At 37.3% G+C, this 27,968-nt stretch overlaps 1 protein-coding gene across 4 annotated transcripts; it reads left to right on the forward strand.

The window, feature by feature from the left end:
- On the forward strand, window positions 1-27,968 carry Not11 (CCR4-NOT transcription complex subunit 11). Of its 4 annotated transcripts, none has more exons than XM_071679740.1 (11): window positions 1-114; window positions 4,121-4,212; window positions 4,339-4,487; window positions 6,476-6,601; window positions 9,803-9,975; window positions 11,917-12,052; window positions 12,509-12,538; window positions 13,594-13,803; window positions 19,104-19,243; window positions 21,322-21,487; window positions 24,881-27,968. In XM_071679740.1, the coding sequence occupies exons 1-11, from the start codon at window positions 77-79 to the stop codon at window positions 25,010-25,012; spliced, it is 1,392 nt and encodes a 463-aa protein (XP_071535841.1). In that variant the 5' UTR covers window positions 1-76; the 3' UTR covers window positions 25,013-27,968. The 4 variants fall into 4 exon arrangements, with proteins under 4 accessions (XP_071535841.1, XP_071535843.1, XP_071535840.1 ...); XM_071679739.1 differs by having other exon boundaries at window positions 66-138; XM_071679742.1 differs by lacking the exon at window positions 12,509-12,538.

The raw sequence follows: 27,968 nt of genomic DNA on the forward strand, positions 1-27,968 counted from the left end.
AGAAGTTTTATGAGTTTTGTATTACTTTTGGTAGATGCTATGCCTACGAGGCTATTGATGTAAACAAACGACAGGGATGGCCCTCTCAACAAGTGAACTGACGAAGCTGCTCGGGTATATATTACATAAGTTGATGGTGTAATTAGTCTATATTTGTTTGAACTACTTATAGAGACCATATGCTATCTACCAGTGGCTGCAATATGTTATTTGATTGCTATGGTGCATTTTGAGTGAGTTGTTAAGATGACTTCGCCCGATTGGGTGTCGAATCCAGAGTGATGGACTTGATTTAGGTATTCATAAGTTATTATTGTCAATACTTTCATTAATGATATGCAAAGATATTTCATTTTAATGAATTTGCCCACGTATTGAGATACTGACAGTTCGAATTACATGTTTTGATCTTAAAAGTTAACGCATGTTATGAAACAGTTATATAGATAACGGTTTACAATTATATTGTTTTATTTCAGTGTATTTATGTAAACCATCTGGTAAAGCAAAGTATAAGGGTCATTGTGCTGTTGTTGGAGAGAAAGTTTCTTTCAAAATTTTATTTACTATTGGAACGCATGAAAGTAAATTAGATATTTCTTTTTATCTTGGGTATTGTTATAAACATTGCAAAAATTAAAAAGTGACAAAGAAGGCCGAAACTTGGAAGATAAGGAAGAATAAGATATTGGACAAGCAAAATTTGAAAAATGCACAAACCTTGACTAGGTTAGGATAAAGAAATATAGATTTGAAGTAAACAGAATTCTAACCCAATTTTGGAGGATATAGGGGTAATTATGTAGTTTAAGAGAACAACAAAACTGTCTTTGGAGTATAATTGACTCTTTTTAATAGTGGTAGCGTAGTGTGAGAATATTGCAAAGGACTGGGGAAGGGGTTCTTGGGGGGTTTCCCTAACCACTGCTACTCAGCCTTACTACAAAGTACAAGTAGAATACAGATGAGTCAGGGAAATACAACTATATTTGGGTATACAAAGTTTCTTACTTAAATTCATATTAATTATTACAGCATTTTCCTTTTCCCTGTTTATTTAGAATACTTTTCAATTTCAAAGTTGAAATATACCATTACCAACATCTTGTTACTGCTAAGTGATAGAATATTTTGCTGGAACTTGTTTGTGATGGAATGCATTTGCACATGAATTCTCAAAAACTACATATAGCTGTAAGACCACAACATTAAGTAAAAAAATTTACAACAGATTCAAGGTAATTGTCGTATAGGGAAAATCAGGAGGGATTTTTACAGCTTTCATTAATTTGGTTTCATCTTATGTTTATCCCATGTTTTCCCTGATTTTCATAAACTTCCCTTCTGGTTTATATATATATATATATATATATATATATATATATATATATATTATTATTTTTTTTTATTAATAATAAATATTATTTTATTAATATTATATCAAAATATAATATTATAAATATAATAAATATAAAATATAATATAATAGTTTTAATATAATAATATTATTTTATTAATAATAAAATAATAATATATATATATATATATATATATATATATATATATATATATATATATATATATATATATATTATACTTTGTTGCTGTCTTCCACATTAGTGAGGTAGTGCAAGGAAACAGACAAAAGAATATCCCAACCCATCTACATACACATGTATATTCATACATGCCCACACATGCACATATACATACCTATACATTTCATCATATACATACATATACATACACAGACATATACATATATACATATGTACATATTCATACTTGCTGTCTTCATCCATTTCCGTTGGCACCGTGCCACACATGAAATGGCACCCCACTCCCCCCACGTGTACGTGAGGTAGCGCTAGGAAAAGACAACAAAGGCCACATTCATGCACACTCAGTCTCAAGCTGTCTTGTGTAATGCACTGAAAACATAGCTCCTTTTCCACATCCAGGCCTCACAAAGCTTTCCATGGTTTACCCCAGATGCTTCACATGCCCTGGTTCAATCCATTGACAGCACATCGACCCCGGTATACTACATCCTTCCATTTCACTCCATTTCTTGCATGCCTTTCACCCTCCTGTATGTTCAGGCCCTGATCTCTCAAAATTTTTTTCACTCCATCCTTCCACCTCCAATTTGGTCTTCCACTTCTCATTCCCTCCACCTCTGACACATATATCCTCCTTTGTCAATCGCAACCATATAACATTGTTGGAACCACTATTCCTTCAGATATATCCATTTTTGATCAAGTAAGTAATAATAGGGTAAGAGAGATATGTGGTAATAAAAAAGAGACAGCTAGAGACTGAATGTGAACAAATGGGGCCTTTGTTGTCTTTTCCTAGTGCTACCTCGCACACATGATGGGGGAGGGGGTTGTTATTCCATGTGTGGCAAGGTGGCAATGGGAATAAATAAAGGCAGACAGTATGACTTATGTGCATTTGTATATATGTATATGTCTGTGTGTGTATATATATGTGTATTATTATGTATTATTATGTATATTATTATGGAAGTCAAGAACGTTATCTTGGAAAGCAAAAATGAGTATGTTTGAAGGAATAGTGGTTCCAACAATGTTATATGGTTGCGAGGCATGGGCTATGGATAGAGTTGTGCACAGGAGAGTGGATGTGCTGGAAATGAGATGTTTAAGGACAATATGTGGTGTGAGGTGGTTTGATCGAGTAAGTAATGAAGGGGTAAGAGAGATGTGTGGTAATAAAAAGAGTGTGGTAGAGAGAGCAGAAGAGGGTGTTTTGAAATGGTTTGGTCACATGAAGAAAATGAGTGAGGAAAGATTGACCAAGAGGATATATGTTTCGGAGGTGGAGGGAACGAGGAGAAGTGGGAGACCAAATTGGAGGTGGAAAGATGGAGTGAAAAAGATTTTGAGTGATGGGGGCCTGAACATGCAGGAGGGTGAAAGGCGGGCAAGGAATAGAGTGAATTGGATCAATGTGGTATACTGGGGTCGACATGCTGTCAATGGATTGAATCAGGGCATGTGAAGCGTCTGGGGTAAACCATGGAAAGTTCTGTGGGGCCTGGATGTGGAAAGGGAGCTGTGGTTTTGGGCATTATTACATGACAGCTAGAGACTGAGTGTGAATGAATGTGGCCTTTGTTGTCTTTTCCTAGCGCTACCTAGCACACATGAGGGGGGAGGCGGATGTTATTCCTTGTGTGGTGAGGTGGCGATGGGAATAAATAAAGGCAGACAGTATGAAATATGTACATGTGTATATATGTATATGTTTGTGTGTGTATATATATGTGTACATTGAGATGTATAGGTATGTATATTTGCGTGTGTGGATGTGTATGTATATACATGTGTATGGGGGTGGGTTGGGCCATTTCTTTCATCTATTTCCTTGCGCTACCTCACAAACACGGGAGACAGCGACAAAGCAAAATGAATAAATAAATATAATATTTAAACACAGTATAGTAGTACTTGAAATAGAAATAAAAATGAAATGCATTGTCTCTTCCCACCGAGATGAAGTCAAACTTATATGACCTTTAAAAACACCCTTTCTTTGGTGATTTCCTTCCATTCCAAACTGATGAATACTCATGTTTTTTTGGTGTATTATGTTGTATTTTTGTTATATGTATGAATTATGTTCTTGTATTTCTGAGGTGAGATTGTAAATATTAAGTCTGGGAAAAGTACCTTTACTGTGACCGTCATGTACCATATATTACAACTGGGTTTGCTTTTCATAACTTTTTCTTTGCACACATACTATATGCAAAGCTGCACACATCGTATGAGCAAAGCAGGAGAATATATCCTAAAATTAATTTTTCATTGCAAAATTTGTTCTGCTTTGAAACAAATTGATGTGTTTTTCACTAGTATAAGTACATAAGGAACGGCACATGTCTTAAGGTACAATTTTTTTTTTTTTTGACATATATGATGTAGTTTGTTTTTTACTCGTCAGTTTCAGTAAACATTTAAGCCCTTCCCAGCTTTGTTGAGAGATTATTTTTGTTAAGATAAGTAACAAATGTTAGAGCTTGCATCATCAGTTTTATACTTTCTTCTGAATAGCATGTATAGCCCCTAAGAATCTTTATGCTTTTCAGTATTTTATCTGAAGAGTCAACTGATTCAGCTACATTGGAACAGATCACACATCAAATATTCCAACATTTTACCAGAGAAGATTTTTTTAAATGTGAGTACTCAGTCATATTGGTCTACATGTGATTATTGAAAAAAAGATGAGCAGTTTTTTTATAACAAATAGACAGAAACTAATTTTCTTACTTGTCTTTGTTCTTAAACATTACTTTTTTCACAGTGGGAAGCGCTCTTGTTTTTCTGCTTCAACAACCAGACCTCCTACCAAGTCCTTCACAGCGAATCTCTGCAATAACCATCCTACATGAATTATATCGTGGAGAACCACCACCAAACAATCCCTTCTTACCAGTCTTTATTAACATTTTAGTAAGTAATGATTGTGTTGACAGTGCTCCACATACTTGGTAAAACTGATATATGCTCATTTTTAATTGTTCTGCTGAGTCTGAAATTCATATGAAATTTACATATTTGTATAGGATGTATTCTTTTAAAGTGACATCAAGAACAGATGAGACAAAGAGGTCGGAAGTACTTATATATCAGCTCATTCTTGTTTAAGCTCAGAAAAATCTTTCATTTCGTAATTTTTTTTTACCTCTGTCTGCATTGTTGGGCAGTTTAGTCTCATACCTACTTTTGTGTTCTGCTTCTGAGAGCATGAAACTATGTATGATTCAAACCCTCGCCCCCTTTATACCATCCTCACCTTGATTTTAAAACCAACATCACTCCTTGGTAATTCTTCCTTTTTCATCTTTTTTGCTTTGTTCCTGTGATCATTTGCTCCAAGTTCATAATTTTGTAGATCAGAAACAAACATAGTTTTTTAAGTGAAGAGCCTCCCAGTGAAGATTTGAAGAAATCATTTGAGAGATAAATTGTAAGTGTGGGTGTTTCCGTGAAGAATGGGTCCCTTCCACCTCTCCTTAGTCATCTCTTTAACATGTAGAAAGTGTCAGATCAAGAAATTTTTATTTCTTTGAATATGTAATATGATTGGGGAAGATAGGAATGAAAACCTCAGTGGTTGATTATTGTTATCTCACACATGATGTAGTTCCAAGAGAAGGTGAAGGGGGAAGTTAAAATTCTTTATCAATCTGTAATTGGGTTCATTCGTAGAATATTGGACCCTGTGTAATATTATTTTGGTGCTTTTTCACCTTTTGTTGTGCATTGCTGTAACATGAAGAAAGAAAAGCCTAAACTCTTGCCTAGTTTTTGAGTAGGTGTTGAATTTGGCTCAAATCTTCCCAGTTCTACTCTTGATGTCATTTTTATTATCTTTTATTGGGATGGTTTCACTGGACTCTTCCTGCTTGTTGTTATGCTGAGTGAAAAGTCACCTTCAATGAGGTTTTATCATTGGAGTACTATCTCACTGAAGAGTTTCTCATTCAAAGGAGTCCATCTTTACCCTACTATTGATTGTAGCCAGCCTTAGAGCTGTAAAAGCCCTGGAGAAGAGGTCTTGGTATATGATAATGATGATAATAGTGATAATGATATTAATGATTATGATAATAATGTGGGTGGATGTGGCCTTTATTCTTCTGTTTCTGGCACTACCACGCTAATGCAGAAAACGACGATCAAGCATGGGTGGAAAAATTGAATAGTTGTTTGGAAGAGAGTTGAAGTCCTTCCAAATCTCTCACTACATAACATTTGCATTAAATGAGTGAGCTAACTAATATATTAATCTAGATAAATCATCACACTCCTGGAGGTTTTGAGATATCCAAACTTGCCTGGTTGGTATGGGTTATCACAGTTGGCAAAATCTTGTTATAGGTAGGTATGAAGCTCTCTCTCCTTTTCCTCCTCCTCATCTATTCCCCTTTCTCCCCTTCTCCTTTTTCTCTTCCTCCTTTTCTCCTTCTCTTCCATTCTCATACAGACACCATTGGGAGACATCACTTATATAGACAGAGAAAACATGATTAAAATTTATGCAAGTGGCTTTTTCCTCTGCCTTTCCTAAGGAAATCAGTCTCTCATCTCAGTTGGTGGACATATCGTCTAACCTAGCTGGAAGGATCACTAATATGACTGGAATTATGGCAAGGTAGAGATTATTTATCCACCAACAAGTCTTGGTTTTTATTCCAGATTTAAATGTTGCAAAGGTTGGCATCACTCTTGCTTAGTTTTGGATACATGGTTTAATTCCAGATTTGTGCTGGATTCACAGACTCCCTAGGGAGGGAGCCATCTTCTCAGAGTGGAGAAAAGAGCATGTCATCCAGGCTCATAGTTACTGATATGTTTAGAAAATTTTTTTACATTTCTTTTAGGGTGAGCTATGGGACATGCCATAATTATGTTTTGCAAATTTTCCTTTCCATTAGCACCCTCCTGATGATGTGGCCAAAGGAACAGGCAAGAAACTGGAGTATGCTGGCCAGTTGCCTAGAATTAGCCAGCCGGAGATCGTTTTTCTTTCAACCCTCATTACCGACAAGAATAGCAAAGAGGTACGTTCATTGACATTGAGATCTGTATTTTGTTAAAGTATGTTTAACAGGAACACATCATATTATTGAGTCCGATGCTGAATTAAGGCTTAAAATTTGTGAAATTATGTCTAATGATTAGTTGATTGAAATTGTCTTCATTTTGTGTCGTGCTTGTCAAATTTGCCTATAAAGCACCACAAAAAACTTCTAAGTTCATTCATTTTGGCATGCTCTTTTTTATACCTTTCATCTATTTTATTCCAAGTTTCAGTCATAAGTTTTGAATAACTAACTTTTTTCCTTAGTCATTCACCTCATACATTACCATCTCTTCCAGATTGTCATTCCCATCTTAGGAAAGTTATCGTCTTGGCTTTTACTCTGTTGGTCAATGTATTTTACCATTCTCATTAGGAACTCTTACCTTATTCAGTTACTGTTAATGTGCTTATTCATTCCCTTTTTCTGTATTTTTATGCCCCCTTTCTTAGAGCATTTTGTTTCCAGCTTGTCTGATTTGTATAAACAGAGGCATATATATTTAGTGAGAGTTTTGTTCATCAACCACATATCTCATCAAAAGGTGTTGGGTATAGATAGTGAGATTCCAGATGAAGGTTTAAGATATACTATAAATGTTTGTGCTAATCATTATTCAGTTCTGTAATATGTTTTCAAGTTGCATTATTTTTCATATGACAGTGAACCTTCCACCTGTTCGTAAGACATGCCTGGGTGACATTAAATGGCAGGTTAGACTGTCTGACAGAATTCACATCCTTATCACCAGCTGACCATTCAAAAGACAAAACCTTTTTCACAGCTATCCATTGAGACATTTCACAACATTGGGAACACAAAGCATGTATTTCACCACCAACATATCCTCAAAGCACTTGATCATTCCTTCAGCTCAAATGAAACCTGTTTTGCTGTGTGCAAACCATTCTTTGCTGCTTCAGTTGGAAATGGAATCTTGATTTGTCAGCTGTAGCCCTTTGGAATTAACATTTGTTTTGTGTATAATGCTCCCTTTGTACACCACTGTCACTCACATAATTGGATAGCTTTTACTTGATTATTTTCCTATTTATTTTGCTTTGTCGCTGTCTCCCGCGTTAGTGAGGCAGTGCAAGGAAACAGACAAAAGAATGTCCCAATCCACCCACATACACATGTATACACATACACATCCACACACGCAAATATACATACCTATACATCTCAACGTATACATATATATACACACACAGACATATTCATATATACACATATACATAATTCACACTGTCTGCCTTTATTCATTCCCATCGCCACCCTGCCACACATGAAATAACAACCCTCTCCCCCCTCATGTGCTTGAGGTAGCACTAGGAAAAGACAACAAAGGCCACATTTGTTCACACTCAGTCTCTAGCTGTCATGTAATAATGCACCGAAACCACAGCTCCCTTTCCACATCCAGGCCCCACAGAACTTTCCATGGTTTACCCCAGACGCTGCACATGCCCTGGTTCAATTCATTGACAGCACGTCGACCCCAGTATACCACATCATTCCAATTCAGTCTATTCCTTGCACGCCTTTCACCCTCCTGCATGTTCAGGCCCCCATCACTCAAAATCTTTTTCACTCCATCTTTCCACCTCCAATTTGGTCTCCCACTTCTCCTCGTTCCCACCACCTCTGACACATATATCCTCTTCGTCAATCTTTCCTCACTCATTCTCTCCATGTGACCAAACCATTTCAAAACACCCTCTTCTACTCTCTCAACCATACTCTTTTTATTACCACACATCTCTCTTACCCTATTATTACTTACTTGATCAAACCACCTCACACCACATATTGTCCTCAAACATCTCATTTCCAGCACATCCACCCTCCTCCGCACAACTCTATCTATAGCCCACGCTTCACAACCATATAACATTGTTGGAACCACTATCCCTTCAAACATACCCATTTTTGTTTTCCAAGATAATGTTCTCGACTTCCACACATTCTTCAATGCTCCTAGAATTTTCGCCTCCTCCCCCACCCTATGATTCACTTCCGCTTCCATGGTTCCATTCGCTGCCAAATCCACTCCCAGATATCTAAAACACTTCACTTCCTCCAGTTTTTCTCCATTTTAACTTACCTCCCAGTTGACTTGTCCCTCAACTCTACTGTACCTAATAACCTTGCTCTTATTCACATGTACTCTCAGCTTTCTTCTTTCACACACTTTACGAAACTCACTCACCAGCTTCTGCAGTTTCTCACACAAATCAGCCACCAGTGCTGTATCATTAGCGAACAACAACTGACTCACTTCCCAAGCTCTCTCATCCACAACAGACTGCATACTTGTCCCTCTTTCCAAAACTCTTGCATTTACCTCCCTAACAACCCCCATCCATAAACAAATTAAACAACCATGGAGACATCACACACCCCTGCCGCAAATCTACATTCACTGAGAACCAATCACTTTCCTCTCTTCCTACACGTTCACATGCCTTACATCCTCGATAAAAACTTTTCACTGCTTCTAGCAACTAGCCTCCCACACCATATATTCTTAATACCTTTCACAGAGCATCTCTGTCAACTCTATCATATGCCTTCTCCAGATCCATAAATGCTACATACAAATCCATTTGCTTTTCTAAGTATTTCTCACATACATTCTTCATAGCAAACACCTGATCCACACATCCTCTACCACTTCTGATACCACACTGCTCTTCCCCAATCTGATGCTCTGTACATGCCCCCACCCTCTCAATCAATACCCTCCCATATAATTTCCCAGGAATACTCAACAAACTTATACCTCTGTAATTTGAGCACTCACTTTTATCCCCTTTGACTTTGTACAATGGCACTATGCAAGCATTCCACCAATCCTCAGGCACCTCACCATGAGTCATACATACATTGAATAACCTTACTAACCAGTCAACAATGCAGTCACTCCCTTTTTTTTTTTTTTATAAATTCCACTGCAATACCATCCAAACCCGCTGCCTTGGCGACTTTACTTGATACTCTTTACTTTTACGTAATATATTTACTTTTACTTGATAAATCTCTATCATTGCTTTCATATGACTTTTATGTAGAACATTGTAGATCCCCTTTTGCCCTAACTGGCATTTACTCATTATGATAAATTTAGTTGCACACATAAGCAGTCATTGATATTTTTAGTGTGTCCTTTTTCCTCAGTTGCTGAAGAGAACGGCATCCCAAATAATGAGTATAGATGTTACAAACCACCCACCAGTTGATACTTCCAGCCTCAAACAGAGCTTAGCAGAACTACTAGCAGAACGTCCAGATTCGGCCAAGAGTGCCGTCCCAGTTGTCTATTCCCATCCACAGCCGTCACACACCTCAGGGTAAGTTAAGTAATATGATACAGGTTTAAAAATTTTATGTTGAAATGTATATGTTGAATTCAATAAAAAAAAAGGATTATTAATTAGATTTATGCAGTACAATAATTTCTAGGTATGAAAGGGAGAAAGATGATATTATGCACAAAGAGTATCAGTATGAAGGAAGATGCAGTGGCCAACATGGCATAAGCCATACCTCAATTATAGTAATCTCTGATGAAAAGTAAGGAAAGTGAGTGTGTCTTAAGAAAAAAGTATGTAAGAAGAATTTATTTGAGCCCTTGATATGCATATAGACCTGACTCTTGATGGCAGAAAGGTTATAGGAAGAGGGAAAGACAGATGAAAGAGTACTTCATAACTTCCCTATGTAAAGAACTGCTGCATCAGTTGGGCATATCTGATTTCACATTTATTCCCATCAATGATGACAATTGGATTTACTTCATCACCAGCTTCAGAAAATGTTTTCCATTTAGTATGACAGTCAGGAATGCCCACTACATACTGAAAAAGCCTGCCACACCTCCATGTGTGCTGTCACCTGAATTGTGGTGAAATTCAGTAAACGTTTCAACTGGAGGTTATAGAGAATTTTTCTTAGGCCTTTTAAAAAAGCTATCCAATATTAGCTCTCTGTCTATAAAAGTCCCCTGTAGCCATGTGAAATACCTGTAACCTTCTAGAGAACACCAGGGCACATTTATGTTTCAGATCCATGTCATTAATGAGGGCCACAGCCTTTTTCAAGTGGTTGACATGATAGAGGATATTTCTGACTTGATCATTACGCGAGTTCTTCATTGTTCACATCCTCAGAATATTACACCAGCAATTCAGCCACATCTTTTCCTTCAGTTTCGTCCAACCATCTATGTTTACAGGAATCACAACTTTCTGCTAGAGCTAGGGCATTGGTTTTGTCTGGCTAAACCCTAAGAAACCATGCACATAATAATGTCATACCTTAATTCAAACACCATTTATTGCTTTGGGTTTGACTTCCTACCATAACATAGTGATGCTCTTCCACAGCATATGTCATGTCACATCACAATTGTTACACCACTCATGGATTGAACGCTTGACCTTCCCGTATGTGCATTCAAGGAGTTGGTGGAATGTCCTTCTCAGGTAATATGCCTTAGAGGTGGCAGTCATGTCCTGATGCAGTAGTTGAAGCAAGGAAGTGGTGTTTTTAGAGTGGAACTCCACCCTAACATATGACTTCATCTCAGTCAGATGTTAGGATGAACTGGTGCATTTTCAAGAACAAGTAATGCTTTACTGGCAGAATTTTTGCTGGAACAGTAGTGCTCTACAGTTGGACAGAAAGAGCTTATATTGTACTTATGAAGGACACTTTCAATAATCCAAGCCTTCAGGTTAGAATGCCAGCATTACATAGTCTTGGGATTTTCTGAATGAGACACAAGCAAGGTATTTAGACTCTGCATTCCCTCCTAATAGAAGCTTCAAGCATTCTTTTACTGCCTTGAACAATGGAGCCCTCTTTTCCTTGCTATCATCTTGGCTAGCATTTTTTTTCCCGATATAACCCAGTCTCACCCACATTAAACACTTACTGAGGTGTGTTACCTCTTTCCTCAATCATTTTCTTTAAATACTCAGGTTACCATTCACTGTTTCTGCATAATTGTTTTCAGCCTCCCCACCCCAAAATCATACAGATGATATGGAAACCTTGATACCACTTGAGGCCATTTTGCTATTTCCATGTATGTATTGGTTTAATTTTCATTGATTTTTGTCGCTGATTATTAACTCAGCTCTTTGAGATGTAATAGCATCACTATTCATGCCCCTCTTGGCTGTGTTGGCTTTCATACATATTTGGGCTTTTTCGTCCTCCAATGGCTTCTATGTATATTTGAATTCTGTTCAGCTGGTATTAATTCTAATTTTTCATGATGTTTTCAGGTTGTTAAGTGAAGTTGGTCAGGTAAAGAGAACTTGTGAGGCTTTGCTCTGTGGTCCAATGCCAACTTTAGCCCAACAGTATTTCACACCTGAAATTATTAGACTAACTCCGCCACTACATATAGCTGAAGACGAGGTGAGAGAATTGTACTGTGATTTAAGGCAGTTAATGACAGTGTCATCCTAAAAGTTGTAGCAAGGATTTTTTATTGTATTGAAAATGATGGAGATTTATATTGTGTTTTCCATAGGGCAGAAGAGAAATAATACTACCAGTGTAATTTCTGCCTGTCGTAAAAGGCAACTAACAGGGGTGCGAGTGGGGAGCTTGGATATCTCCCTCTCTTGTATTTGTCAGTATGATTGTCCTCGAAGTTATCTTCAGTTTCCAGATTAAGCTATAAAAAGATTTCATCTTACAAGTAACTTAATGTAGCTTCTGCTCTTGAGTTTGTCTGGAATCATTCAGAGTTAGAAGTTTAGACTGTCATTTTTAGTTTCAAGTGGGAGTGGATTGTAGTTTTGCAATATTCATTTAGCTTCTCAGTTTTCTTTTTGTGAATTTCACATTAGAAAATACCTGCTCTTTCAGATAAGTGGATCCCAGGATGGAAACAATGCAGTATGTATGTCTTTTTTTTTATTTTTAGGTATCTGTAAATGAATACCATTCTTCTAACATAAATTTTTGTAACCACTGAGGATTTATAAAATCTGCATGTTCTTAGCCTTTCTCATGCAAAAGCTTCTTTGCTTTTTGTAAACAGGTTGTAAAATATGCAAGCACCCATCCATAAGAAATCCATTGTTCTTTGTCTTTCAGATCTTATTATTATCAATTGACCTCTTCCAGAAGTTTGTAAAACAGTGGTTCAAGCCTTTTGCCACTATTTGTTGAAAATGTTTACTACTAAACTTGCCACTTTTGTGAACTTTAGAGGAAATGATTATGCACAGAGTACAGTTATATGAATACTGCAGTGAAAGAATATCTTATTATGAACCAGCTTTTTTTGCTGTTTTTTGTCATACTCATTTGCACCAGCAGTTGCGACTGAGACAGTGTGGATGGTGTTGATAGCTTTCACTTTTAAGCAGCTGATAATACCAGAGAACATATCTCCTTCCTTTGCTTGACCTTTAAGGAATAGCGACCGACAAGCTTCTCTTAGGGGGGCCTTTATATTTCACATACCTGCTGACAGAGATAACTTTTGTTATGTCATCAGTATCACACAATGTTTCCCACATAAAAGACTAGTCAAGGGCTGAGTTGATATCCTTAATCCAATGATTGTTGATATCTGACCATTCTTGCGCTAAAATCCATTGCCATTGCATGATGAAGTTTATTGTGATAACAAATCAAAAATTGATAATACAAAGTGTGGTAATCTTGGCATGCAGTACTTTTACATTCTTACATCACTAAAGTTAATAAATTCCTTAGCCTTGGTTGTGGTGTGAGCCATCAGGTACCAGGTTTTTTGAAAAGACATTGCACACTTATGTATTGGAGGGAAATGTGATTGTATAATTGTGAAATGATTAATAGAGTCCAAGAATTTTGAATGGATATCCTGAGAACTAAATTTGTAGTTAGAATGGTGTGAATGATGACTGCAGTGGTATTTTCTGTTAGAATGATAACACTACAATATAATTTTTTTCCAACAGTTAGTATGGATAACGCCAGTAGACCGTGCTGAACACAAAGTTATGTATGATTCAAGTATGTGTGTCCTTAGTGGTGGAGATGCAGAAGCTAAGCGATTAATGGCCAAAGCCTTTAAGGAAACATTATCTTTACCCCAGCAACAGCATCTTCTCGCAGAACTAGATAAAGACCCCAGAATGGTTTATCACACTGGTTTAACCCCTCCTAAGGTGAGTCCTACAAAATTTTTCAGTAATGCAAATACTAAGCTTGCACGCGCGCGCACACACACACACACACACACACACACACACACACACACACACACACACACACAAAGTCAGTCCAAAATACTGTATTTTTGATTATGACAAAGTATAAGATAGGAAATTATGAAGCCATGAACACCTACATCAAGATAACAGATTAGGGAGGTGAAACCTGTATCTTGGAAGTGGATGTGTTTGATTTTGTGAATACTACAGCCTGGGCATGGAGATGTATGTGCTTCCAGGAAGGTAGAATGATAAAGTGACAGAGGAAAAATTGAAGGATGGGTTTAACAGATGTAGTAAAATGAGGGAACATCAGGACACAGTATGGAAGAGGTATAAGAAACAGGTGTTAAGCTGCATTTGACAGGTATTTAGCAGGTAAGAAGGCTAGAAATGACTACATCAGGATAAGTTAGAAACAAGTATGGTTTGAGAGAAACAGTTTATAAATTAAGAGAGTCACCTACTGCTGTTTCTCAAATTCATTAGAAGAAAATTAACACTTAACTGTCTCAGGGTTTTCGTAAGCATTCAGTGTATAAATATAGTTGACGATATGGCATAAATTCTTCCTTTTTAAACTCCCTTCCTCTGGTTTCACTGCTTCCCTCTCAGACCATTACATCACAGTAGTCATCAGTGGAGTGACTTCCCCCTCCTATACAATCAGTATTGGTTTTCTTCAGGGTTCTGTCCTATCATCTACTCTCTATAATCTCTCTTTTGCCTTTAACCCTGTTCACTCTTATGCTGATGATTACACTTTACATACTTGAATTCACTTTTTCTCCCTCCCTCCCTTTCACACTTGTTATCTTCCTTCTAGTGATCATAGTTTCTCTATCAATTCTGACTTGTGCAGCATTTTGGACTGGGGAATCATTAACTTTTTAAAAACTTAATAGTGCTAAAATGCAGTTCTTCCCTGTATCTCTTTCTAAGAATCATTTGTTTTCTTCAGTTTGATTTCAAAGCATCACAGTTCAACTTTGTGATAATATAAGCATGTTCGGCATAACCATTCCTCCACTCAGTCTTGGAAACCTCACATAAGTAAGATCATAAAATCCGCTTCCCAAAAGCTGAAAGTGTACAAATGCCATTTTTTGAATAACTGTTCCACATCTACAGGGGTTTTATTTGCCTGATTATGGAATACTGCTCACACATCTGGACGGGTTCACCCTCCACCTTCCATTTCATCAGTTCTCCCAGCATCGCCTCTCTTTAACCTTACCTTTCTGTGTGCTACAATTTTGCCACTCTCTCTTTCTGTTCTGACTTTATTTTGGGTACTGTTCTCATGAACTTTCTGCTTGTATTCTCACCTCCAAGATTTGGATCCATGGCTCTTGTTTGTCTGCTGCTCCCACTTCCCTCAACTTCTGTATGAAGCATGGTAACTTGAGGATTATCAGTTATGGTACCTCCTTCTTTCCCTGAATAGCTAGGCTGTGGAATTCTCTTCCTTCTTTTGCCTTTTATGTTCATATAACCTTTATTCCTTAAGAGTCAGGTCTGCAAACACTTATGGAGCCCTGATTGATTTCTAAATTCTTCCTCTTTAACAGTTTATTTCACCCAAGATGGCCTTGATTGGGGCATATTATTTTCCCATGCCATGTCAGTCACTATATAAATATATATGAAGTGAAGTGCCTGAGGATTGGCAGAATGCATGTATAGTGCTAATATATAAAGGCCAAGGAAATAAAGGTGAGTGCTCGAACTACAGAGGTATAAGTTTGTTGAGTGTACTGGGTATGTTGTGTGGGAGGATATTGACTGAGAGGGTGAAGGCAGGCACAGAGCACCAGACTGGGGAGGAGCAATATGATTTCAGAAGTGTTAGAGGTTTTGTAGATCAGGTGTTTGCTTTGAAGAATTTCTGTGAGTTGAGGGACAAATTTGTTGGGATGTAACTGAATGGAGAAAGTGAAGTATTTTAGATATCTGGGAGTGGACTTGGTAGCAAATGTAACCATGGAAGCAGAATTGAGTCATTGGGTGGGGGAGGGGACAAAGGTTCTGAAAGCAATGAAGAATGTGTGCAAAAAGAGAAAAATATTTCAGAAGGCAAAAGTGAGCATGTTTGAGGGAATAGTAGTTCCAACAATATTATATGGTTGCCAGGCATGGGCTATAGTTAAGAGTTGTGCAGTGGAGGTAGGATGTGTTGGAAATGAATGTTTGAGAACAGTATGTGGTGCAAGTTGATTTGATCGAATAAGTAAGGAAAGGGTAAGAGAGATGTGTGGAAATGGTGAGTGTGGTTGAGAGAGTGGAAGAGTGTGTGTTGAAATGGATTGAACACATGGAGAGAATGAGTTAGGAAAGGTTGACAGAAGTGGAGGCAGCAAAGAGAACTGGAAGACTGAATCGGGGGTGGAAGGATGGAGTTTTTTAAAATAGATTTTGAGTGACCGGGGCTTGAATATGCAGGATGGTAAAAGACATGCATGGAATAGAGTGAATTGGAACAATGTGGTATACTGGGGTCAATGTGCCATGAATGGACTGAACCAGGGCATGTGAAACATCTGGAGTAAACCATGGAAAGGCTTGGGGAGCCTAGATGTGGAAAGGGAGCTGTGTTTTTGGAATGTATGTGAATAGATGTGGCCTCTCTTTTGTCTATTTCTTGGCCCCTCTTTGCTGATGCAAGGGGTGGCAGTTGGGTGTGGAGGGAAGAGAAGAGAATGTATATCTTATCTTTTTTCCTTTACTTCATGTATTTGTGCTATTTCCTGTGGGGCGGTTGGTGTCAGGAATGGATGAAGGCAAGCAAGTATGAATATGAATATGTGTATATGTTTGTTTATGTATCTTTATATGTATGGATGTGAACAGATGTATATGTATAGATGTGAACAGACGTGGCCTTTCGTCTATTTCTTGGCACTACTTTGTTCACGCAGGGGATGGCAGTTGGGTGTGGAGGGGAGAGAAGAGAATGGATATCTTATCTTTTTTTCCATTACTTCATGTATTTGTGCTATTTCCTGTGGGGCAGCTGGTGTCAGGAATGGATGAAGGCGAGCAAGTATGAATGTGTATGTGTGTATATGTATGTCTGTGTATCTTTATATGTATATATGTGTATATGTACATGTATGTGTGTATATCCATATATATGTGGATGTTTCTGTCTTTGTCTGTTTCCTGGCACTGTTTCACTAATGCAGGAACAGTGGATAGGGCCAAGTTAGGATGTTCCCTCTGAGGCTCAGTCCTCTGTTCTTAACGCTACCTTGCAAATGTGGGAGATGTATATGTATGAAAATGAATATGTATGAAAAAATAAAAGTGAGAGACCGAATTGGAGGTGGGGGGATGGAGTGAAAAAGATTTTGAGCGATCAGGGCTTAAGCATACATGAGGGTGAGATACGTGCAGGGAATAGAGTGAATTGGAGCGATGTGGTATACTGGGGTCGACGTGCTGTCAATGGACTGACCAGGGCTTGTGAAACATCTCACGAAAATGTGGAAGGGTTTGTAGGGCCTGGATGTGGATAGGGAGCTGTGGTTTTGGTCATCACTGTATGACTGTTTATGTAGCAGGCTAAGAAAGAAGAAACAGAGAATCTTCGAAATAATATTTTGAATAAGTCAGGGAAGGATTCAAAACTTTTCCATTAATTCATCATAAGTAAATTGTCAGTTATAGGGCAGCTAAGCAGTCCAGGGGATTCATAGTAAAGATTTAAAAAGGATGATGTAAGGATATGTGAGGAACTGAATGGAAGACTCCATGGCCCCAACACTAGTGAGATGGAGTAGAAGTTACAGGGAAAATTTAGGGGCCTTGAATTTGTCCACCATTGAAGAAAGAAGAGTAATGGGTGATTTGATCACAGTTTTCAACCACTTTGATGATGATCAGTGAACAGATTTTCAGCAGATATAACGACAGCAGTGAACAGATTTTCAACAGATATAACGATAGAATCAGGGCCCATCCCTCTTATACTCTCTTTATGCTCAGTGTGTATGGCCCTGATGGCCAAAGGGGCCCTGTTATCCCAACAGGTACATGGTAATTTTTAGGAAGCAGGAAATGCTGTCCCAGACAACCTAAATTTTCAAATTTTTTGTGTGGCATGTCCCCAGTCCCTACTAGAGCTCATGATTTAGGGGGGAGTTTGAAGGGGCACCCAAAAGGCAAGGGCCAGTCCTGAATGGAACAAAAGGTTTATTCTCATGTGAAATGGGATGCCATCCATGGTGATGGGCCTGCATTGCAGTAGTATCAGTTGTGATTGGCTGTGGTGGAAATTTAGCAAGAAACTTGGTAGAAGAGATGTAGAGAAATGTTTTTATATTTTGTAGATTGATATTAGTGGATGAATGATGAAATTATAATTATGGGCAGCATGCACAACTTTAAGAAGTTCTTTCTTTCTTTCTTACTATTCGCCATTTCCCGCCTCAGCGAGGTAGCGTTAAGAACAGAGGACTGGGCCTCTGAGGGAATATCCTCACCCGGCCCCCTTCTCTGTTCCTTCCTTTGGAAAATAAAAAAAAAAAAAAAAAAATGAGGGGAAGATTTCCAGCCCCTGCTCCCTTCCCTTTTAGTCGCCTTCTACGACACACAGGGAATACGTGGGAAGTATTCTTTCTCCCCTATCCCCAGGGATAAAAAGAAGTTGTTATTAATAGTTGATTAGATAAGCACTCACAAGGAAAGGCTAGAGATTCTAATAGGGTCCCATGAATGTAAAACCGCCCTTCCCATACAGCTTTAATAGTTGATTACATACACACATAGACAGGGAAAAGCTAGAGCTCTAAATTTGCCTGTCGTGGAAGATAGAAGAGTGAAGGTTGAGTTGATCGCAGCCTTTAAGTTTTAGATACATATCAGTGGAGTACACAACACACAGTTCTTCAGAAATTATAGAGATGGAAACAATCAGTTAATATGAAATTAAACAAGAAACTTATCAAAAAGATATGAGAAAGTACTTTTATAGGATAAGAATGGTGGGTGAATAAAATGAAGTTACATGCCATGGTTAATACAGACACAATACAGAAATGAAAGAAGTTTTATGATAGAGAATTTTCAAGAGATGGAGCCCCACGAGTGTAAGACACCCTCCTCTTACAGTACGAAATGATTACTCGATGTTGCAATGGTTTCTACTATGGCCACAAATCTGATGTGCCCAAGTTCAAATTCTGAATTTAAAAGTTATGTTTGTAGACTAATAACTCATGTGATTAGGAACTGATAACTCTTTGCCTTCACAGCTTCCTGACCTGGTGGAACATAACCCTCTCATAGCCATTGAAGTTCTTCTGAAATTAATGCAGTCCAGCCAGATCACAGAGTATTTTAGTGTCCTTGTCAACATGGAGATGTCATTGCATTCCATGGAGGTAGTAAACAGGTAATATGACTGCTTCATATTTCAGTAATTGTATTACAGTGAAAGTACAGGTTTTGTGAATTTGTTGACAGTAGAGTAAAACTTTGGCATCTGCTTCACTGTTACTGTCACTTATATACATAATTTATTTACTGATGTGAAATTTCAGGGTAAGAGTCATGCATGAGGTAGATTTATGTACATGATTTATTTACTGATATGAAATCTTAGGGTAAGAGGCATGCATGAAGTAGACTGAATTGAATGAGTGTGATATATTAGGATTGCCATGTCGTTTGAGGGTTATGCCTTGGGATACGAAGCCAGCAAGATGTACCTGGAATAATCTGCCGGGTTTGGCTTCATTTTTTTGTTACATAATGTAGGAGAAAATGAGGCTGTTATTCATCAGATCCTGACAATACCTCATGGAAGAGAAAGAGAGAGAGAAGCATATGTGTTTCAAAAGAATTAAATTTTTGCATGTCTGCTCAGTCATAGCTCCTCATTCTCCTACACTTGTGCTTCTTACATTTCAAAATCTCAGCAGGCATTGCAGACTCTTCCAGAGAGCTTTCCGCTCCACTTCCTTGCATGCATTTCTAAATCCGTATATACTATTATATTTTCCATACTTGATCTCTGTATCCTGCTTTAGTGAGGTAGCTCCAAGAACAGATAAAGAAAGGCCACATACTCTCACAACCATTCTCTAGCTGTCATGTGTAATGCATCAAAACCACAGCTCCTTTCCAAAACCAGGCCCTGCAGACCCTGGACACTTCACATTCCTTGGCTCAGTCCATTGACAGCACATCGACGCCAGTATATCACATTTTTCCAATTCATTCTATCCCATGCATGCCTTTCACCCTCCCACACGTTCAAGCCCCAGTCGCTCAAAATCTTTTTCACACCATCCTTCCATCTCCAGTTTGGTCTCCCCATTCTCCTTGTTCCCTCCATTCTTGATGCATATATCTTTTTTGTCAACCCTTCTTCACAAATTTTCTCCATATGTTCATTTCACCACTCCTTCAGCTCTCTCAAGCACATTCTTTTTATTACCACACCATTGTCTTACCCCTTTCATTACTTAATCAGACTACTTCACAGCACATATTGTCCTCAAACATTTCATTTCCAACACATCATCTACCCTCCTCTACCTTTGTCCCTTAACCCACTGTATAAAACACTTCCATTTACTGCCATGTCCACTCCTAGGAATCTAAAGCAGTTCACTTCCTCCAATTTTTCTCCATTCACACTCACACCCCAACTAATGGCCCTTAACCCTGCTAAACCCAATAACATTGCTTTTATACACATTTACTCTCAACTTCCTTTCACACACACTTCCAAACTCAGTCACCCATCCTGCAGTTTTTCCTTCAAATCTGCCACCAGTGCTGTATCATCAGCAGACAGTGACTGACTCACTTTCCAGGCTCTCTCATCCCTCACAGACTGCATAATTGTCCCTCTCTCCAAGACTCACATATTTACCTCCCTGAGCAACCCTTTCATAAACAAATTGAACAATATTGCTACATCATTTTTTTTTTTCTTATAAATGCTCGCCATTCCCTCATGAGCGAGGTATTGTCAAGAACAGATGATAGAGCCTTAGAGGGAAATTTCCTCAATGGTTTCTTGCTCTATTCCTTCCTTTAGAAAGTAATGCAGAAGGAAGGATTTCGAGCAACCCGCTTCCACCCATCTTAGTCATCTTCTAAAACATGCAGGGACTATGTGGGCAGTGTTCTTTCTCCCCTAATCCCTATTGTTATACTGTGTTATTAATGCTTTTATTGTTAATGTTGCACAATTATTGCTATAATGATTTCTCCTCTTATTGTTATCACTGCTGTTGCTACTTTAAGAATGTTTGCTGAGCTTGATACATGTAAAATTATTTGAATATTTATAATGTCAAATTAGTTATTAGGTATTATGAGATTTTTCAAAATTTTACAACTTTGTTCTGATACTTATTATTTTCAAAATTTTACAAATTTGTTCTGATGATACTTATTACTTTAAGATGTGTAGAAATACTAGAAAAGGCAAATATTTAAGAATTACTTACATCGCAGGTTAACAACGGCTGTGGAACTCCCATCTGAATTTGTACATCTATACATAAGTAACTGTATTAGCACGTGTGAAACCATAAAGGACCGTTACATGCAAAACAGACTAGTACGATTGGTTTGTGTGTTCCTACAGTCGCTCATACGCAACAAGATTATTAATGTTCAGGTGAGCAAGAGCTTAGAAATTATCTTTCATATCATTATTGTAACATAACTCATAATTTAGAGCCAGAAAAGATTCTCTGTTCTTGTGCATTTTTTCTCATTTCCTGTTTACCCTGATTTAAAGGCAGGTGGCAGGTGCAGAATCTTCCCTCCAAAACTCAGACAATTATGAACCTCACACTACAGTAGTATTTTTAAGCGGAATAACAACATTTCTAAAAAAATTATTCTTTTGATTTGTTTAATTTCATAATATATGGGTACATGCAAACAGAGTACTCCTGATTCCTTTTCCACTGAAGAAAATTCACTGAAGATGTATCATTTTGGAATTGTCTGCTATATTCATGTGTTTACTTACTCACCACGATAAAATTGTTTGTCAAACAGGAAAGGAACTCTGTGTTTGGTATATGCAGGGAAGGAGTGCAAAGTGAACAGGAGTACAAGAGAATGCAGAAGGTCAGGAGAAAGATAGGTGGAAATAGGGCATTTTAGTGATGCGTAGAGAGAGTATTCATGAATTTCAGAGAGTGTACAAAGAATTATTTTGGAGTAGGTGAACATTGTGAGGAAAAGGGGATGTAGAAGTGAGTTTTTGAAAGACTGCATAATGTATTTGATAATACAGAGGCTGATAGAGGAAAGTAAAGAAAGAGTAAATGAAGATTCTGGAAGAAAGTTGAGTGAAAAGTTTAAGAAAAATAAGAAATGTACTCGAAGGTGAAAAAGGTTCATGTAAGAATGGAAATGGAAATGTGAGAAGTAAAGATGAAGAATAGTTGAATCAAAAAGTGGAAGTGAAAGGAAGATGGAAAGAGTATTTTGAATAACTGATGAATGTGGGAGAAGGTTAGGTAACACTTGTTACATTCGTGGGTAAGAAGGATGGAAGGAAAAGGATGCAAGTCCAGGGCCCTAAAGGAAAGTATGAACAATAATGAGGATGAAGGTAGCAACGGCACCTGAAATGGATGGGATTAAGCTGAAATGCTGAAGTATGGAGAAGAAAGTGTGACAGAGAGAGTGCATTTGATGTGTGATTTAGTGTGTAAGCAAATGATTGTGTCTGAGAATTGGATGAATGCTATTTTTGTTCCTTTTTCAAAGGAAAAGATGTTAAGGATTGATGGAGCTGTTACAGGGAAATAAGTCTGTTAAGTATACCAGGGAAAGTGTATGCAAGAGTGTTGATTGATAGAGTGACAGAAGTGACTGATTGCAGAATAAGTGATGAGCAAGGGGTTTTTATAAAGGAGGGAATGTGTGAATCAGATTTTTGTGGTGAGAATGATTGTGGAAAGATATGTAGAAAAAAGTAAAAAGCTGTATGCAACTTTTATGGATTTTGAGAAAGCTTCTGACAGAGTCAAGTGGAAAGTTTATGGGATGTGTTAAGGATAGATGAGGCAGCAGCTGTTACATGTATGGGTAAGGATGATGAAAGGAAAAGGATACAAGTGCTGGAGCCTTTAGCAAGAAGGGAGGTTAAAAAGGCAATAATGAGGTTGAAGGTAGGAAAAGCACTTGGAGTGGATAGGATTACAGCTGAAATATTGAAGTATGGAGGAGAAAGTGTAGTAGAGTTGATGCAGTTGATTTGTGATTTAGCACTAAAGCAGAAGATTGTGCTTGAGGATTGGCTGAAAACTACTATTGTTTATTTAAATGAAAAGTGCTAAGGAGTTTTGTAGTGGTTACAGTGGAATAAGTCTGTGAATACACCAGGAAAAGTTTATGTAAGAGTGTTGATTGATTGAGTGATGGTAGTTACCGAATACAGAATAAGTGAAGAGCAAAGGGGTTTTAGGAAAGGTAGGAGATATGCAGATCAGATTCTTACTGTGAGAATGACTGTGGAAAAGTATCTAGTGAAAGGTAAGAAACTATATGCAGCTTTTATGGATCTGGAGAAAGCTTATGACAGAGTTGAGTGGAATTCTTTATGAGATGTGTTAAGGATATATGTGGTAGGGGGACAACTGCTGGATGGTGTGAAAGCCTTCAGTGTGTAAGATTGGATGGAGAATCGAGTAAGAGTTTTGGTGTACATTTGGATAAGGCAGGTATGTGTGATGTCACCATGGCTTTTTCATCTACATGTGGATGCACTTGAATGCAAGCAAACCTAGGGAAAAGGTTTTTAGGTATGGAGTGTGGTGGAGGTATGGTGGCTAATGAGAAGCCTGTTTGTGGATGGTACTGTGTGTTGTTTGCTGAGAATGAATAGGAGTTGCAGAAGGTTGCAAGTGCGTCTTATGATGGTGTAAGCATAAACGGTTGAAGGTAAATGCAAGTAAAATTAAAGTAACAGTGTTTTAAAGGAAACAGAGTGAAATTATAGATTTTGCAAAGCCCTATATAGTTAGAGAAGAAAGTGTACTAAGCTATGTTATAGATATAGGAGGAGAATATAAGTGCTAGGGAGCTATCTTGGATAAGTTTGGTGATAAGGAAGTGATTATTAGGGAGAGAGCAGGGTAGAAGAGTCATTAGGTTCTTCAATAGAGTAAAGAAGGGTAGAGATGTAAGTATGGAAGTGAAGAAAGGATTAGAGGACAGCATAGTTCTCCCAACTTTGACCTATGAAACCAAAATATGGACATGGGATGAGTCACAGATTTAAAAAATCCAGGCTGTGGAAATGCATAATTTGGTAGAAGCATTTAGCATGACTAGGTGGAATGAAGAAAGTAATGAGGGGGTGTATAAGAGTTTGGTATGGTAGGAAACGCAAAGGGAAGGAATTGTGGAGTGGGTAACATGTAATACTTTGAGGTGGTTTGGGCATGTGAAAAGAATACAATACAGGGAGGTCACAAGGAGGGTGTTTGATAGTATGATCATAGGGGATGGTTTGAGAAGAAAACTGCTTTTGACATGGGAAAATAGAGTGGAAGAGCACTGGAAGGAGAGAAATGGGGAAAGAATTTATGGAATGGCATATATAAGGCATATAAGGACAGTGATGAGTGGAGACTTTTGCTGTGACCTCCCCCTTGATGGGAGTTCCTGGAAGGAATGAGCATCAGAGATATAGACAGATAGATAGATAGATAAATAGGTAGATGTAGTGTGTCTTGGCAGAGGTACAAAAAAGAACAAGGGAAATTTTGTGAATCTATAATTTCTGATGTCTTTCCCTATCACAAACCACTTCAAAAGGACTCATTGGTCAGTTGCTAAATATGTGTGGGTCCTTGGATGCACTTATTTGGGGGTAAAAGGGCTTTAAACCTCCGGTAGGCAAGAGTTGTCTCAGGTGCTCATAGGGATCCTTATGATAGGGAAATGGTTTTACATACCTTAGATCCTTTATTTTTATGACTTCACAAGCATTTGATGTAGTAGATCATGTATGAAGAAATATTAATTATTACCTGCCTTATTCCAGGAATTATTCATTGAAGTTCAAGCATTCTGCATAGAATTTAGTCGAATCCGTGAAGCAGCTGCTCTCTTTAGGCTACTTAAGCAGTTAGATTCAGGGGACACACAGACAACGCAAGAACCTGCAAAGAAATGAAATCTTAGGATCAAAGTTTATGTGTGCTTCAGAGACTTATCAGATGTTGTGGATCAGAGAGAAAGATGACAGAAAGCATAACCAGTAAATATATTTGTTATGTTGTGAAGATTTTATTCCACCCTCAGTTTTAATGTTTTGCTCATGAATTGTAAATACAGTTTTACAGTTGTGATACTTGGAAGTCACATCCAAGATGTTAAGCTGTGGTGCCCAGTTCAGACACTATTAGATCACATGGTCAATATTTTAAGATTAACTAGGGGTTTTATTACTTTGATGAAAATTATGAATAAGAAATTGATGTGGGATGAAATACAGCATTTAGTTTATCATTTTAGACTAAAACATGTCTTCTATTATACTGTACAAAAAGTTTTATTAGATAATACATTACTTAGTGTTAAAATCGATTTCATATGCCCCTCAAAAGCCAACTGGTACATAGTGTTTAGAAATTGTTTTGTGTTGTATGTATGTGTAATGCAAATGTGTCTGGAACATGCATAGATATGATGCATGAAAAATCACCTTCAGTGAGGTTGTACTGTTGGAATACATACTCATTGAACAACCTCTCACTCAAAAAGAATCCATCGTGGTGTAGCCTTTAAGTTCCAGGAGCCCTGGTTTAGGTTACATTATGATACTGATACCAATAATAGTGATAGTAATGATGATTATAGTGTGTGGGGGTGGGGTTAATATTGTGTCCTTAGTGTGTGTGCTGCATGTGTGTAACAGTGATACATGCTTTTGTATATCTGATGGACGTCTGTACTTTTGATAGACATTTATATGTATGCGTACGATGTGTGTTTGTGTACATATGCCGTGCATGTATTATGTTTGTATGGTTGATCCGTGGTTTCATGGTTGTGCATGTGTTTATATGATAATCATATACTTCTTTCTAGTGTATGGGTGCTTTGTACATGCCATATCAGTGCATGTTTGTATGTAATGTATGGGGGTGTTCAATGGAACTTTTTTCCTCTGATATGGTGCATGTATATTTGTGTGATACTTATGTTTGCCTGGGTTATCCTTTTGTGTAGTAGATATATTTATGTGTGTGTGTTTGTGACAAATATGTGTTTTAGGTGTATGTTTGTGTTTTTGTTAGTGTATGTGTATTTATGTAAGTGTGAATTTTCCATATGTGATTTTGTATGAATGATAGGTGTATTTATGGTGTGTATGTGTTTCGTTTTATGTCTTTTTCTTTCTTGGTTCGTGTGTCTCATTTTGATCTTTTTGAAAAGTTTTATGTAATTGTTATGCTTCATGTATGTCTGTGTGTTTTAAGTCCAAAGCATGCACACAGATGTTAATTAGAATTCTCTCCAAAGAACATGTGGAAATGTTCTACATTTGGAAAACTTTACAATGAATAATAATTGAGAACAGGGCCCCTGTTTTGCAGGACCGTGTAAGTAATATGTTGGTTTCTCTAGGATGGTATCCTGTGTATTGATACTTTGTAGGATCTAGCCAAGTTTTTACTTTTAATCAAACCTATCATTTTTCAAGCTGCCAGTTCAGGCAATAAGGGGCATATTTGTATATTCCAGTCTTCACTTCTGTTCTGAAACACAGTTATCATTAGGATGAAATTTTAAATGTAAAATCAGTTTTTCAGTCATGAGCATCTGCAAAACTGTCTTGATAATACTTGCAATTGATATTGTAATGTCAACTTTAAAGGCACCAGGTAACAGAACACTGTTTATATAGGTCATTGAGTGTCCAGATAAAGAGGATAGGTCCTTGCCTTGGCATGGGAAAAGCTACTTAGTCTTATATATACATACACTATCCTGATTGAGGTCCTAGACCCAAAGATTGTTACTTCACAGGACTGAAAACTGGGGATATTTTATAGCTTTAAGAACACACATTACTACTCACCTTTTCCCAATTTGCAGTTAGTGCCAATTCGTTAGTAGCAATTTTATTTATGTAATAAAAACTCATTACAATTTTTTAATAGAACTGTTCGATGTGATTCATTGTTATTTGTATATGCTACTTAGATAATTAATAAGTATTGACAAGGTCATAATGATATTTTGTATATGGCTGATGATATCCCGAACTAGTCATCTAGGTCTGAAAATTTGGGAGATTGCAGTGTAAAGGATTTTGGTTATATTGTTTTGCATTTAGAAAATAAGTGATAATGTTGGGAGAGGGCCAATGAGCTTATATCTTGGTCAATAGCCTGTATTTTTTCATAATGCAGTAAATGAAAAGATATGGTATTTTTTTAGGTAAAAAATTGGATTAAATCAATGAAACAGCTAAGGAAACATGTGCTTTGTTTCTTTTTTTTTAAATGAATTTTTGATATGAAGCTATGCACCTGTGAGGTTCTCCCAGAAGCCTTATTATCTGATCATCTCAGATATATACTGTTTTATAGATTTTGATGTTATTGTTACTGGTACTTAACTGATATAAATCCAGGTCAGGTACCAGTTCATGTTAGGCATTATTAATAACTTCATTATGACCAGTGTATTTTGGAAGATGGGTGAAGGCATTGTTTAGCTTTTACATATTGTTATCGTGATGACATATTTAAGATTTATTTTATAAACTGAGTTTACAAAACCATACATAATGCATGAAAAAAGATTACATGATGATCATGTGTAAACACATTATTATGTGTCTATTTACTGGACTATACCTCATTTCTTTGTGTTTAAGTATGATATTATTATGACATGAATCCCAACTCTGCTTCTCTTCCTGTATTATGTTACTCTATTTATATATCTGACGAACATACTTTATTTTTTGTTATGCCATCACAGTGGACATCTAGCTGTTATTATCAGTCATTAGTATTATCTTATCTTATTTGCTTCTGCCAGATACTTTCGGGGTTAGCAAATTTTGACAATAATTCCATGTTCCTGTCAAATGTTAATAAATTAAATTCCTGAAA

The sequence above is a fragment of the Panulirus ornatus genome, chromosome 30, assembly GCF_036320965.1.
Source record: "Panulirus ornatus isolate Po-2019 chromosome 30, ASM3632096v1, whole genome shotgun sequence".
In the NCBI taxonomy this organism is placed as follows: domain Eukaryota; kingdom Metazoa; phylum Arthropoda; class Malacostraca; order Decapoda; family Palinuridae; genus Panulirus; species Panulirus ornatus.

What these genes read in the sequence shown, in the direction of transcription:
- Not11 (XM_071679739.1), top strand. Translation starts at nt 77, where the DNA reads ATGGCCCTCTCAACAAGTGAACTGACGAAGCTGCTCGGGTATATATTA. An exon ending in CAGTCTTTATTAACATTTTA is followed by an intron (nt 4,488 to 6,475) that starts GTAAGTAATGAT and finishes CCTTTCCATTAG; the next exon opens with CACCCTCCTGATGATGTGGC. An exon ending in CTGGTTTAACCCCTCCTAAG is followed by an intron (nt 13,804 to 19,103) that starts GTGAGTCCTACA and finishes TTGCCTTCACAG; the next exon opens with CTTCCTGACCTGGTGGAACA.